The following is a 13,018-nucleotide window of genomic DNA, read 5'->3' as shown; positions in this document are numbered from 1 at the left end:
ATCAAATTCCCCCGCATGGTGATTTGGGTGTCCACTTCAGAGTAGCTGGTGAAAATGCAATTTGGTTACTGAGTTAATCAAAATACCACATCAGCTGATGTGAGGGGAGGGGCTAAAACTCCTGTTGCCTTTAGTGCCCTGTAGGATGCTCCAACCATAATGGTAACTTGAAAGCATCCAATCTATGCCAGGGAAGTTACCACACATGAAAAGAGGCAACCACCTCACTGTCTTTCAAGTTCAACTGCAAAGATTGTGATTGTTTCATTTTGGCCTTGAGTTAGACACAAATGCTTTTGAGTTACCATTATGGTGACATTATATTTCAAATGATTCACCAATGCTTTTTTGTACTGATTTTTCTTCCTGCTTTCTTGCAGGTAATCTGGTCTATGATCTGTGTCCAAGGTCCTGGTGGAGGGATGAGACAAAGGCTGAAAGCAGATAAAGGCTTCCCCAGGCTTTGGTTGTTGTCAAAATTCCAGGTTCCTCTGAGGCAAATATGGAGGGAGAAAGGGGGCCGGTAGGCAGAAAGGTTCCTCTGAGGCCGGGAGAAGGGGTGACAGTCGAGGGGTCTGGCTCCCTAGTTGGAGCAGAACTGGCAGGGAGGCAGCTAGACCCCAAGTGGCAGGATTGTGTGCTGTGTTGGGCCAGCTTAGAAATGCCCATGGCCAAAGTCTGGTGTAGAAGTGGAGGCAGAGACCATTCAGATAGGAAGTCTCACCTTCCTAGCAATCGCGAGCTACTCCCAGGAAAGAGGGAATCCTCTGGAAACCTGAGGTTAAAGTTACCACCTGTCTGTCCAGATGTGGGCTCAGACCAGAACATAAGTTGGGGAAGTTGTGTTTTTTCTCACACTTGTATGTGAGAGCCCTTTCTTGCCAAGGTCTTTATGGGCCAGTTGAAGGCCTCTTGCTCCAGGAAGCATGGCACCAACACCTCAGATATCAATGGCTACGAACACCTCAGAGCAAAGAGTCAGGGAGAAAGTTGGTCAAAAGCCCATTTTGACTTGCAGATGGTGTGGAAGAGGCAGTGTCAGCAAGAACTGTGTCTGGAGGACAGGTGGGAACAGTGCAGAAAAGCTCTGGGTGGATGGAATTTGCCTACAATGTGAGTTTATCTCACAATGGCACTTAGCCTCATGAGCCAAGTTGTTCATTGCCTTCTTGACCCTTGTTTGGTTTAGATTTGTTTCATGGTCTCTAGCAAAACATGAAGATCCGGCTTAGGCTTCTGGAGTCAGTGTCACTCTGCCACAAGCATGCTTTTCTTTTCTCTTTCTCCTTTTGGGATTTGCAGTTCAAAGGACATAGTAAATTCAGGGGATGGTTTCATAATTTCTTGCAAGAGGAAATTGTTATGGGGTGAACTGTGTCCTCCTCAAATTCACCTGGTGAAGTCCCAATCCCCAGCACTGCAGAATGGAACTGTATTTGGAGAAGAGGGCTTTACAGAGATGACTAAGTTAAAATGAGGTCATTCAGGCAGGCCCCAATCCAACATGACAGGTGTCCTTATAGGAAGAGGAAATTTGGACACAGACACATACAGAGGGATGATCATGTGAAGAAAAGGGAAGAAGATGGATGACTACAAGCCAAGAAAAAAGGCCGTGGAGAAAACCAACCTGGCAACACCTTGGTAGCGGAATTCCAGTCTCCAGAACTGTGAGAAAATAAATCTTTATTGTTTAAACCACCCAGTCTGTGGTACTTTGTTATGGCAGCCACAGCCAGCTAACACAGAGGTTTAAGTTCTTACCTTGGATGAGTAGATGGCTATGGGATTTTGGGAACGCACCAAAGTGACATAGAACTCTTCTGCTATCTCAGTGACAGTGGGGATTTTGTAGTCATCTGGACTCCGAGAATAAAGCACACCTTCTGGGGAGTATTTCAGTTCTTCTATGGTATAGAATCCCATGCCTTGAATAAATGCTCCCTCAATCTACGGCCAAAAATTTCACAGGTTATAAGAATTTGATATTGGTTGAATAAATATTACAGTGTGAATAAATGTGGAGCTCTGGATCATAATAAGCCATTCTTTTTTTTTTTTTTGAGACGGAGTCTTGCTCTGTCACCTAGGCTGGAGTGCAATGGCACAATCTCGGCTCAGTGCAACCTCTGCCTTCTGGGTTCAAGCAATTCTCTTGCCTCAGCCTCCTGAGTAGCTGAGATTACAGGCGCCCACCACCATACCCTGCTAATTTTTGTATTTTTAGTAGAGACGGGGTTTCACCATGTTGGTCAGGCTGGTCTCGAACTCCTGACCTTGTGATCCGCCCTCCTCACCCTCCCAAAGCGCTGGGATTATAGGCGTGAGCCACCGCGCCCAGCCAATAAGCCATTCTTGAAAGCACTGCAGTGGATTTTACAACGGGTCCTTTAGAACTGGTGCCTGCCACCTTGCCTGGCCTCATCCTCAGGTACCTCACACTCCAGGTGCCTGACATTGGCTACATTCCTGCTAATTCTCCAAACCCACCAGCTTCTTTCTCATCTCTGAGTCTTGGTAAATGCAGTTTCTCCTGACTGTCTTCACCCCTTCCCACCCCAACTTGTCCACCTGGCACACTCCTATTCCTCCTCCACATTTCAGCTAAAGGATTAGGGCCCCTTTGGCATCTTAAGATCCTTCCAGCACTCCCTAGTTGGATTTAGGAACTGCTTCCTCCAGGCTCACTGCACCTGGAACACACTCCTGCCCATGGTGGAGCTTGGAGGGTATTTCATTGTTCACCTCTCACTCTCACTCTCCTCCCCTCTCTCACTAGCTTATGAGCATCTCAGGCCTGGCTTTCTTATATTCTGTTCTTAGCATGGTGCCTGGCACATAGGTTCTCCATAAATGTCTATTGAAGTAGATGAAAAAGAAGTTAACATTGAGGGAATACGAAGTACAATAAATAGAATTAGGACACTGTAATTCATTATAATATCTGGATTTGTCGACTTTTCTTTTCTTTCTTTCTTTCTTTTTTTTTTTGTTTGAGAGATGGAGTCTTGTTCTGTCATCCAGGCTGGAGTGCAGTGGTGCGACCTTGGCTCATTGCAACCGCCGCCTCCCAGGTTCAAGCGATTCTCCTGCTCAGCTTCCCAAGTAGCTGAGACTACAGGCATGTGCCACCACACCCAGCTACTTTTTGTATTTTTTTAAGTAGAGATGGGGTTTCACTATGTGTTGGCCAGGCTGGTCTCAAACTCCTGACCTCAGGTGATCCACCCACATTGGCCTCCCAAAGTGCTGAGATTATAGGCGTGAGCCACCGCACCCGGCTGACTTTTCTTCATGTTACCAGGGAGACTAGATCAATGCTAAACAGGGTAGATTGGAAGAAATAACTATATTTATTAAAAGCCATGATGAGCTCTATTTACATACATTTATGCTCCAGGAAAAAGGTTGCTTTAGGAAAAAGGTTGCTTTTAAAGCGACCTTTTAAAAAAATTGGAGAGTTAACAAATTGGAGAGTTACAGTTTCCATTTTTATTAAAACATGAAATGTAGGAATAAGGTAAGTAAATTTAAATGCTAAATTTGGAAATAACAATGCGTGTCTCTAAAGGGAAAGATCAAAGCCCAAGAGATTCAGCCTAACACACTTCTGGCTTTCTTCCCTTTTCTGATGGGGTAAATGTAGGGTTTTCCTGATCATCTTCCTTTTTGCATTTGCTTAAGCAATAACGAGGGAGGAATTAGCTGGGAGGAGGGGAAAAGAAATGGGGAGAGAAGGTAGGGCCTGGGGCTAGCAGTAGTTCTCAAACTTACAGGCTTAAGAGCAATTTTCACCTAACAAAATTGTGCTAGGCCATAACAGCCCGGCACAATTATGATGGAGTACGTCTGGGCCTGGGGTGGGCCCAGGAATTCGTGTTTTCAATAAGCACTACAGGAGCTTCTGTTGCAGTGTCTAAGGGCCATATTTTGAGAAACACTGGGGGACCAATCAAATTGTTCCTTGTAAAGCCCATCAGCCCAGCTAGCGAGGTAAACCAGTCTCTTAGGACCCAGGATGGTGAGAAGCTGCTGGCAGACGAAAGCACCATATGTCAGGGTTTGACGCCAGGCTACTCAAGCGCTCCCGGTTGCTACTTAGTTGCAGACTGTGGACCAACTGTCTTGGCCTCACCTGGAACTGGTTAGCAGGTCTAGGGCAAGCCAATGTGGCTGGTCTGTTGGCCCCACTTTGAGTAACAGGGCTAGAAAAAAGCAAGGCTGTGCCAACAGCTGGGAAGGTTTCAACACCAAGTTTAAAAAGACTTTGGGTGAGTTAATTTTATTTATTTGCAAGATAAAAATCAGAATTAAATTCAGCAAGTGGGGGAAATTGTGTTTAAACTTTTTTTTTCTTAAATTTCTGTAAATTGTGCAGTCTGTTTAAACTCAATATTAATATGAACACTAACGTAACTTTATTATATCGATGTAATGTTCTAATTATGAACATATCAATGCTAATTGAAGAAAAATTAGAAAACACAGAGAATCATAAAGCAGAATAAATCATATATATTCCTGCCATGTAGATAAACCATTAACTTTTTCTTGAATTTACTTTCAGTATTTTTTCTACGTGTTGTATGCATGTGCATAATAGACAGTACGTATTACAGAATACTTGCACTAGATATGAACAAGGTTTGGAGCATGGCCGGATGCGGTGGCTCATGCCTGTAATCCCAGCACTTTGGGAGGCCGAGGCGGAAGGACTGCTTCAGGCCAGGAGTTCAAGACCAGCCTGGCCAACATGGTGAGACCCCTGTCTCTACTAAATATACAAAAATTAGCCAGGTATGGTGGTGGGCACCTGCAATCCTAGCTACTCAGGAAGCTGAGGCAGGAGAATCGCTTGAACCCGGGAAGCTGAGGTTGCAGTGAGCTGAGACTGTGCCACTGCACTCCAGCCTGGGTGACAGAGTGAGACTCCATCCCTCAAAAAAGGTTTAGAGCATGTTGGAAAATAGTATTCTGAGTGAATAGCTGCTAAATGGGATTGAGCATAAGTCCCTGTGGGGTGGTTCTGGAATCACTCACCTGTCCAATATCCAGGGCTGGGTTTATGCTGAAAGCGGCATCCATGAAGATGTCGGTCCTAAGAAGCTGTGCCAGAGAAAATAGATAATGGAAAATATTACTTATTTAAAATAAATGTTTACTAAAATTATGTACCTATCCCTAGTTTTTCATTGGGAGGATCAAGGTTATTATTATTTACAATGTTGATTATTCTTTACCGTGTTAGTGTTTACATGGAAGATGGTGTAATAGAAACATCAGTCTTTACCTTATGAGCCCCCGTGAGACAGTCGACTTCAACCTCAGAACAGGCTGCTCCATAAACATAATACGGGTAAGCATTACCTTCCCCCTTCTCCCAGTCCATATTTGTTTGGTAGCCTCTGAGAAGAGAAATCAGGAGTGAGGAGAAGAGGCACTTTTCCCACTCGTGGTTGGATCACCCCATGGTGTGGAATCTTGGAGATGAGCAGAGCAGAAGGGCTGCCCCGCAGGGGCTCCAGGCAGCGTCTGCACCCAGTGGCTGGAGGCCTCCCCATCTTCTCTTGCAAGGACCACGAGGTCAGGGCCGCAAGGCTCCACCGAAGACACGGGGAGAAGATCAGCTGGTATTGGACCCCTGCCCTCCAGTACACAGTTCCTGGGATGGGCCAGGACATGTATAGACAGCTGTGGTGTCCCTCCTGGTGTCCCTCCCGGCTGCTGAACAGCTGCTGCCTCTGGATTGTTCCCAGCCCCTGGCCCTCCCCCAGATCTCCTTCCCCACCCTCCACGACCCCATGACTTAAGGAGTTAACACTGAGCACAGCAGAGCTCCGGCACTATCTGGACATCTGTCCAGACTGATGAGTGCACATCACCCCTGCCCAAGTGTAGTTTAAACCAAAGTAAAAATGCCGTTTACTTGAAATATCCAGTAGCTGAGAGACTGATGGATTCTTCAAAGGCTTTTGCAATCTGAAAGAGATGATGAGTTACAAAAAAATATAAATTTGGGGAAAGTAATGGAAATGCCTTCCATGCTGGGCTTGCCTTCTCTTGTTTGTCCCAAGTTCTGCACCCACACTTCCCTGCAGTGAGACCTAGGCCTGGGTACAAGCTGCAAGTCATGCTTTTCAATGGAGGTTTTTAAGGGCAGCTGCTAGCTGTACTCTGGGACTCTGTTTTGCAGGGCTGCTGCACAGTGTAAAGTTTAGTTTATTATTTTTCACACTTTTTGGCTTTTTTTTTTTGAGACAGGGTCTCGCTCTCTCACCCAGACTGGAGTGCGGTGGCCCAATCTTAGCTCACCACAACCTCCACCTCCTAGGCTCAAGGGATTCTCCTCCCTCAGCCTCCCGAGTAGCTAGGACTACAGGCACACACCACTACTGTCTGGCTAATTTTTGTATTTTTAGTAGAGGTGGGATTTCCCCATGTTGGCCAGGCTGGTCTCGAATTCCTGACCTCAAATGATCCACCCGCCTCAGCCTCCCAAAGTGCTGGGATGATAGGTGTGAGCTACTGTGACTGGCCACTTTTTGGCTTTTTAAATTAGGGAGAGGGCTAGGCTATATTTAAGTACTTCTGTATAGGTATGCACATAGGTATTTTTACCCTGCTTTGTTCCCAAATAATTTGGCTGTCTCAATATATGATTATGTCAGTTTTCCTGCTGGAGTAAACTGTATAGGAGTGGGGAATAATAATCAAGATGGTAATAATAACTATTATTATTAGAAATTCAATAATCCTTTGATCTTAGGACTACTATTATCTCCATTGTACAGGTAAGAAAACAAACTCCATGACCCTGAGGCTATGGTCTGAATGTTTGTGTTCGCTCAAAATTCTAATGTTGAAATCTCAATCCCCCAGGGTGATGGCATTAAGAGGTGGGGTCCTTGGGAGGTGATTAGGTCAGGAGGGCAGAGCCCTAATGAATGAGATTAGTTAGTGACTTCATAAAAGAGGCCCTAGAGAGCTACCTTGCCCCTTCCATCCTGTGAAAACACAGCGAGAAAGCCTCATCTGTGGACCAGGAAACGGACACTCACCAGACACTAAATCTGCAGAGGCTGTAATCTTGGACTTCACAGCCTCCAGAACTGTGAGAAATGAATTTCTGTTGTTTATAAGCCACCCAGCCTACAGTGCTTTTTTTTTTTTTCTTTTACAGCAACCAAACAGACTCAGATGGGGTAAGTGACTTGCCCCATAGGCTAGTGGTGATGAAACAGGGACAGCAACCCTAGGTGTGCCTTACTTTAGAGCCCGTCCTGCTCTTATGCTCAGTGAGAAATGAGGCTCTGAAATAAAGCCAGGTTTCAATGTATACAGTCATCTCTTTTACCCTTTTGAAAAAATAGAAGTAAATGCCAGTACATGCTTTGTTTCTTGAAGGGGCACCACCCATCAGCCCATGCGTCTAGGACTGTTTCCTATCTGGATGTAGTTGCCTTTCTGGAAAGGGATAATGTAGAGAACACTCATCCAATCCTCCCATTTTCCTTCAGGGTTTTTCCTGATGATGGGATGAAGACGGGCCATAAGAGTTTGGCAGCCATTCTAAAAATAAACATTTGAAATAATGTCAGAAATAAAAGGCACAAGGAATATCAAAATGTTAACTCTTTAAATTGATTCAAATGCAGACCATCAGTTTGGTGAACCTGCTTCCTAGTCATCTAGACAGGGTTTCCTAAACTTGAGTAATGAAGTTGGGTGGAGTCTCCTTAGAGTTATAGCTCTTTTATAACTAGAAAACAAACACATAATCACAGAGTGTGCACACCCATCTGTATGCCAATGAAACTCAAAATAACAACACTAATTTAGTTGATCGATGATATTGTTTTCTGGAGCTAAATTGCTGCTCGGAATGTGGAAAAAGTATTGACTGCTGTGGCACAAGTACTTTGGAGTTTGACATGCCTATTATGTGCTAGTGGGTGGATCAATTTTCTCCCCACTCTTCCTACTGAAATTGCCACTATATTCATTTGCATTTTATATCTTGCCATCATCCACTCACCACTGGGCAAGAAAACATCCTTTACATATGAAGTCCATCTCTGCTCTTGTTGCTTTAGCACAAAGCATACTCTTGGTCTCAAATGTGGACAGAGATCTCACGGCAATATTCCAGTTATAAAGCAGTCATTCAGATGATATGAAATATACCTGTACTTATTTTAATTTTTAAAAGTTTATCATTAAAGTGAAAATAAAAATTTTTGAGGTAAAATCTTGGATTCCTGAGATTACACCTGCTGACTCCTGAGTGTCTGTGGACCCCAGCATGGCTTCCACTTGTAATTCCAATACAAATCCATTCTGATCTTTGCCCTTACTCATTTATCTCAGCCTCAGAGTGAGACCCCATCTCAAAACAACGACAACAACAACAAAAACCCAAAACAAACAAACAAACAAAAAAACCCCTCAGCTTTTGCTGTATGTTTCTTTTGAAAATCTGATGTGATTGTTGGCTGAAAAAAAATCTAGAGACTTGGGTTGCTGTGGGTCTTGGTGAGCCTTGAAATCTCTTCATAATCAACCCACCATGAAAGCCCACTGAGGAGCTGCAGGCTGTCTGAAGGACACGCAGATGACCAGTCATCACCCTTTTCATTCCAAGGAGCACTCTCTCAATCTGCTGGGTGCATTTCTTCCCAAGCCAGGTGGAAGCTAGTGTACGGAAAGTCTTCTGTTCCCTTTAGAGTTTTCCTAGATTTTTGGACTCCAGATGAAGAATTTTACTTTGTTTCAAAGGTGGCTTGGCAATGATCACATAGTCCTAAAAGAAGTTTTCATGCTGTAATTTGAACTGTATCCATTATAAAAACAATCTTATTCTTACATGCATTTTTTTTGGTGCAACCATCACCACTATCTGTTTCTAATACTTTCTTATCAACCCCAACAGAAACTCTACAACCATTAAGCAATAACTCCCTCCTGGACCCTACAACCTGGTCCCTCCCTCCAGCTCCTCTAACCTCTAATCTCTAGGTTTGAAAAGGAAACTATCTATAAGGGCTTCCCGCAAGGGGTGAAGTGCCTTAATAGAATGAGACTGGAGGGGACTTGGTGCTCAGGATAGGGCTGGGGCAGGGCACAAGAGGCTAAAGCCAGAGGAGAGGCACTGCCCATGCCCAAGATGCCTGGAAGGGACTCTCAGAAGGCATCAGATGTAACATGGCCAGATTACACTGATGCCAGCCAGGTAGGTCTTTTCTGCTTTTTACCTCTATGCCCTTCTCTCCTCTGACTCTACATGGGTCTGAAAAGTAGGTTAAGAAGCTGGAGGGGCTGGAGGGAAATGGAAAAAGTACAGGGAGGGAGATGGGGAGAAGCCATCCCCACCCTCTTTCTACCTGCAGGCCCAGATGGGAGGTAGCAGAGACACTGCAATTTGACGTACATTTCGGAATTTTGAATTAGACATTTTAATTATTGAAATGAGGTTATTTCTGCGAATAAAAGTGATCCATGGAGTTTTAATTATCTTAGAGTAAATAGAAAGCTCTGGGTAGATTTTATTCAGGGGAAAGAAAGAGGAAGCCCACAGAGGGAACTTGAACCAGGCTTGCGAGGAGAAAGCGTGAAGCTGTTTCCTGCGGCATGCCTTGGAGTGTCACATGGCACTCTTTCACAGTAACAGTTTCATGTATTTATTTATTGTCTGCTGGAATGTGAGCTCGGGCTCTTTGGATTTTGTCCTGTTTCATTTATTGTGACACCCCTAGTGCTTAGAACAGGATCTGGCACCTGGTAAGCCTCAGTAAATGTTTGTTAAACCCATGTTGAATCAATAAAATAATTGTGAAGTCACACAAATTTATGACTTTCATATGATGACTCATCAAAAATCATCATAAAATATGGAAAATTTTCAAAAAATATTTTTGTTTCCTCATTTTTTTGGGTGTCCCTGCCTTACCATGCCTGAGACCATAGCTAGTTGTTTATTGGTGTCTCTTTGCATTGTGTGCTTGCAAGGCAATTAACATCTGGATGAAAGGTGAAAAAATGGACTTAGTCATTTACATGGTTTCATCAAAATTTGAGTTTTCCAGAGCATTTTCCTTGAGCAGGTTTCTTTATTGCAAAACTCTCAGAGCCTTTAATATGCAATATGCTTTAGTGATGGCTCATGCCTGTAATCCCAGCACTTTGGGAGACTGAGGCAGGCGAATCACCTGAGGTCAGGAGTTTGAGACCAGCCTGGCCAACAAGGTGAAGCCCCCGTCTCTACTAAAAATACAAAAATTAGCCAGGCCTGGTGGCAAGTGCCTGTAATCCCAGCTACTTGGGAGGCTGGGGCAGGAGAATCGCTTGAACCTGGGAGGTGAAGTCTGCAGTGAGCTGAGATTGCACCACTGCACTCCAGCCTGGGTGACAGAACAAGACTCCATCTCAAAAAAAAAAAAAAAAAAAAAAAAAAAAGTGCAATATGCCTTATATGCCTCTATGAGTGGGATGTAGTAAGCATGCAACATTTTCCAAATTTGTTGACTGTAGAATCCTTTGTTTTTTCCACCGAGCATTTCATGGGACCACTATCCCAAAGAGCATAATTTGGGAAGCCATGGTTCATATGATATATGAATATATTTCATAGGCTCAAAGCTTCTCTTTTCATCCAGGTGCTTGTCATTTTGTGGAGACGGTCTCTATCGGTGACTAATGGCCAATCAATAGTTTTCTGGTGGAGAAGAAGATGGTGGTGGCTTTACTCTATAACCCCTGTAATCCACCCAGCAATTCTATGAGGTGGGTGGTGTTCATATCTCCAGTTTTGCAAAAGAGGACACAGATACCTAGAGAGGTTAATGACTGGCCCGAGCCCTTTGTGGAACCAGGATGGGATAACCCTGCATTGCTCTGGTGTGCTGGGGTGAGAGAAGAGAGAGAGTCTCAGATAAGATGAAGGGAGGTTGCTGAAGATGCAGGTTTTCACATTCAACAGAACAATTAACTATAAAAACAGCTCAGCACGGCAGGAGGAGCACTAAATGGGAGCCTCAGAAAACCCGATGCGGAGCCTTGGCTCTGTCAGTCATTAGCCAAATGTCCTAGAACTTGACCTTTCTTGGCCTCAGTTTCATCTTCCACAAAAGAAAGGATGGGACAATGTTCTTTCCAGCGCTGTCTTTGAGTTACTGGAAAATGAAAGAAAAGTCACTTGCACAGCCTTTCCATTGATGTCTGTCCCCATTGATCCTGATGTGAAGATGCCATTGGACACCGTGACTGTGCTTGTTTCGGACAGGTGTATGTATGACTGGGGGATATTGAGTTCGCGACTAGCCACCTGCCAGAAGCAGAAGAAAAACATTTATTGTATGGACTTTAAGACCCTCCCCCAAATTAAAAGTTACAATCTTTTTAGAACTGAGTATAAACCTGGCTATTCTTCTATAGAGACAAACATTTTAGCTGGTATCTTGAGTTTACATGTAGATTAGTGCACTTGAAGACTTTAAATGGCATTGTTAAAGATACATTCCTTTTCAGAGACATGTGGCCAACTGGTGCTTTCTTTTAATGCCACTCTCATGGAAGCCATGTGCCAGGATGGTCACTCTGGGACATCTAGTGTAGTAGGACAGGTGCAGGCAAGCTCGAGGCCCTTGTCTTAATGTTTCACCTTCATCTTCTCCTTGTGGTTTACAGATAATTTAACAGATTATGTTTCCTTCATGGGACATTTTGGAGGCATAAGGCTTTTGTTGTGAAGAAGCAAGATATATGCAAAGAAGGCCCTGTGGATTTGTGTGATTTCCTAATTCCAAGTATACTATTAAATAACATTCTTTCCTTAAAGAAAATGTCTTCTCTCTATCTCTCATTGGGAGTGAAGCTTTGTTTCCCATGCATGTTTTTTAATCAAATGTCTTATTTCACATTTAAAAAAAGGGAAAATTTCTTATTTCACATTTTAAAAAAAGGGCAAATTTCTGAATGCAGTAATCTCTTGCTCTTTCAATCATATTTGAAACATTTTCTTAAATTGGCACACATAAGGGCCAGTCATGTAATGTTCCTCAGTAGATTGTTAATTCTAAGAGCATAATTTTTTATCCTACTAAATGCACTCACTTCTAATTGAGGATTTGGATGAGCACAGTATTGCTCTGAGCAGTTGCCAGAAAGCTTACAAGTATCTTATCTTTGAAATCTGGAATCACATTTTTCAGAAGACCTGTGGCCTTGGTTCTGTTGTATGCAGGAAGAACAATAGAAAGTATTTCCTTAATTCTAGGCTGAGCATGGTGGCTTATGTCCGTATTCCCTGCACTCTGGGAGGCAGAGCGGGGTGGATTGCTTGAGCTCAGGAGTTCGAAACCAGCCTAGATAACATGGTGAGACCCTGTCTCTACAAAAAATACAAAAACTATCTGGGTGTGGTGGTACACACCTATAGTCCCAGCTACTCAGGAAGCTGAGATGGGAGAATTGCTTGAGCCCAGGAGGTTGAGGCTGCAGTGAGCTGTGATTGTGCCAATGTACTCACTCCAGCCTGGACAACACAGTGAGACCCTGTCTTAAAAAAATAATAATTTCTTCATCCTAACACTTATCTCCCTCAGTCCCCTGCATTTTTGCCTTCCTAAAGTCAGAAGTCTTACAATTGACTTGTGCATTTAGTGTGATGGTATTTCTCAAGAAAAAGCTGTTAAGTTGAATGTAACATGCATATTCTTCTATATTGGAGAAGACAGACACTGATCTCACCTGAATCATTTTGGTGTACAGGCCTTGTCCCAGTTCACAGCCACCATGAGTCACCAAGACAGAGCCATCTAGATAGATGTGAACGAGAGCGGCCGCCTGGAGGGAAAGAATTATACCAGTTTGGGAACTGATTCAGCCAAATGTTGTGAGTGTAGCCTAGGTTGCTGGATGAACAGTCTTGCTTCATTAAGCCAATCTTTTATTTTTTCTTTTACAATTTAAATATCTTTATTTCATTAAAAATATTCCGGAGAATATTATATTATTCTGGAGA

General features: G+C 43.6%; 1 protein-coding gene across 1 annotated transcript in view; it reads right to left on the bottom strand.

Annotated features, from left to right (window-relative positions):
- Nucleotides 1–13,018, bottom strand: part of LOC129031072 (aldehyde oxidase 4-like) — a 71,889-nt gene that overhangs the window by 1,764 nt on the left and 57,107 nt on the right. The window contains 7 exon segments of the mRNA XM_054476821.1: nucleotides 1,765–1,950; nucleotides 5,041–5,106; nucleotides 5,291–5,405; nucleotides 5,927–5,979; nucleotides 7,489–7,569; nucleotides 11,192–11,320; nucleotides 12,745–12,840. Of these exon segments, the coding sequence (XP_054332796.1) occupies nucleotides 1,765–1,950; nucleotides 5,041–5,106; nucleotides 5,291–5,405; nucleotides 5,927–5,979; nucleotides 7,489–7,569; nucleotides 11,192–11,320; nucleotides 12,745–12,840 (726 nt within the window).

This window comes from Pongo pygmaeus, chromosome 11 (genome assembly GCF_028885625.2).
Source record: "Pongo pygmaeus isolate AG05252 chromosome 11, NHGRI_mPonPyg2-v2.0_pri, whole genome shotgun sequence".
NCBI classification, from domain to species: Eukaryota; Metazoa; Chordata; class Mammalia; order Primates; family Hominidae; genus Pongo; species Pongo pygmaeus.
This window is presented reverse-complemented; position numbering and strand designations above follow the sequence as displayed.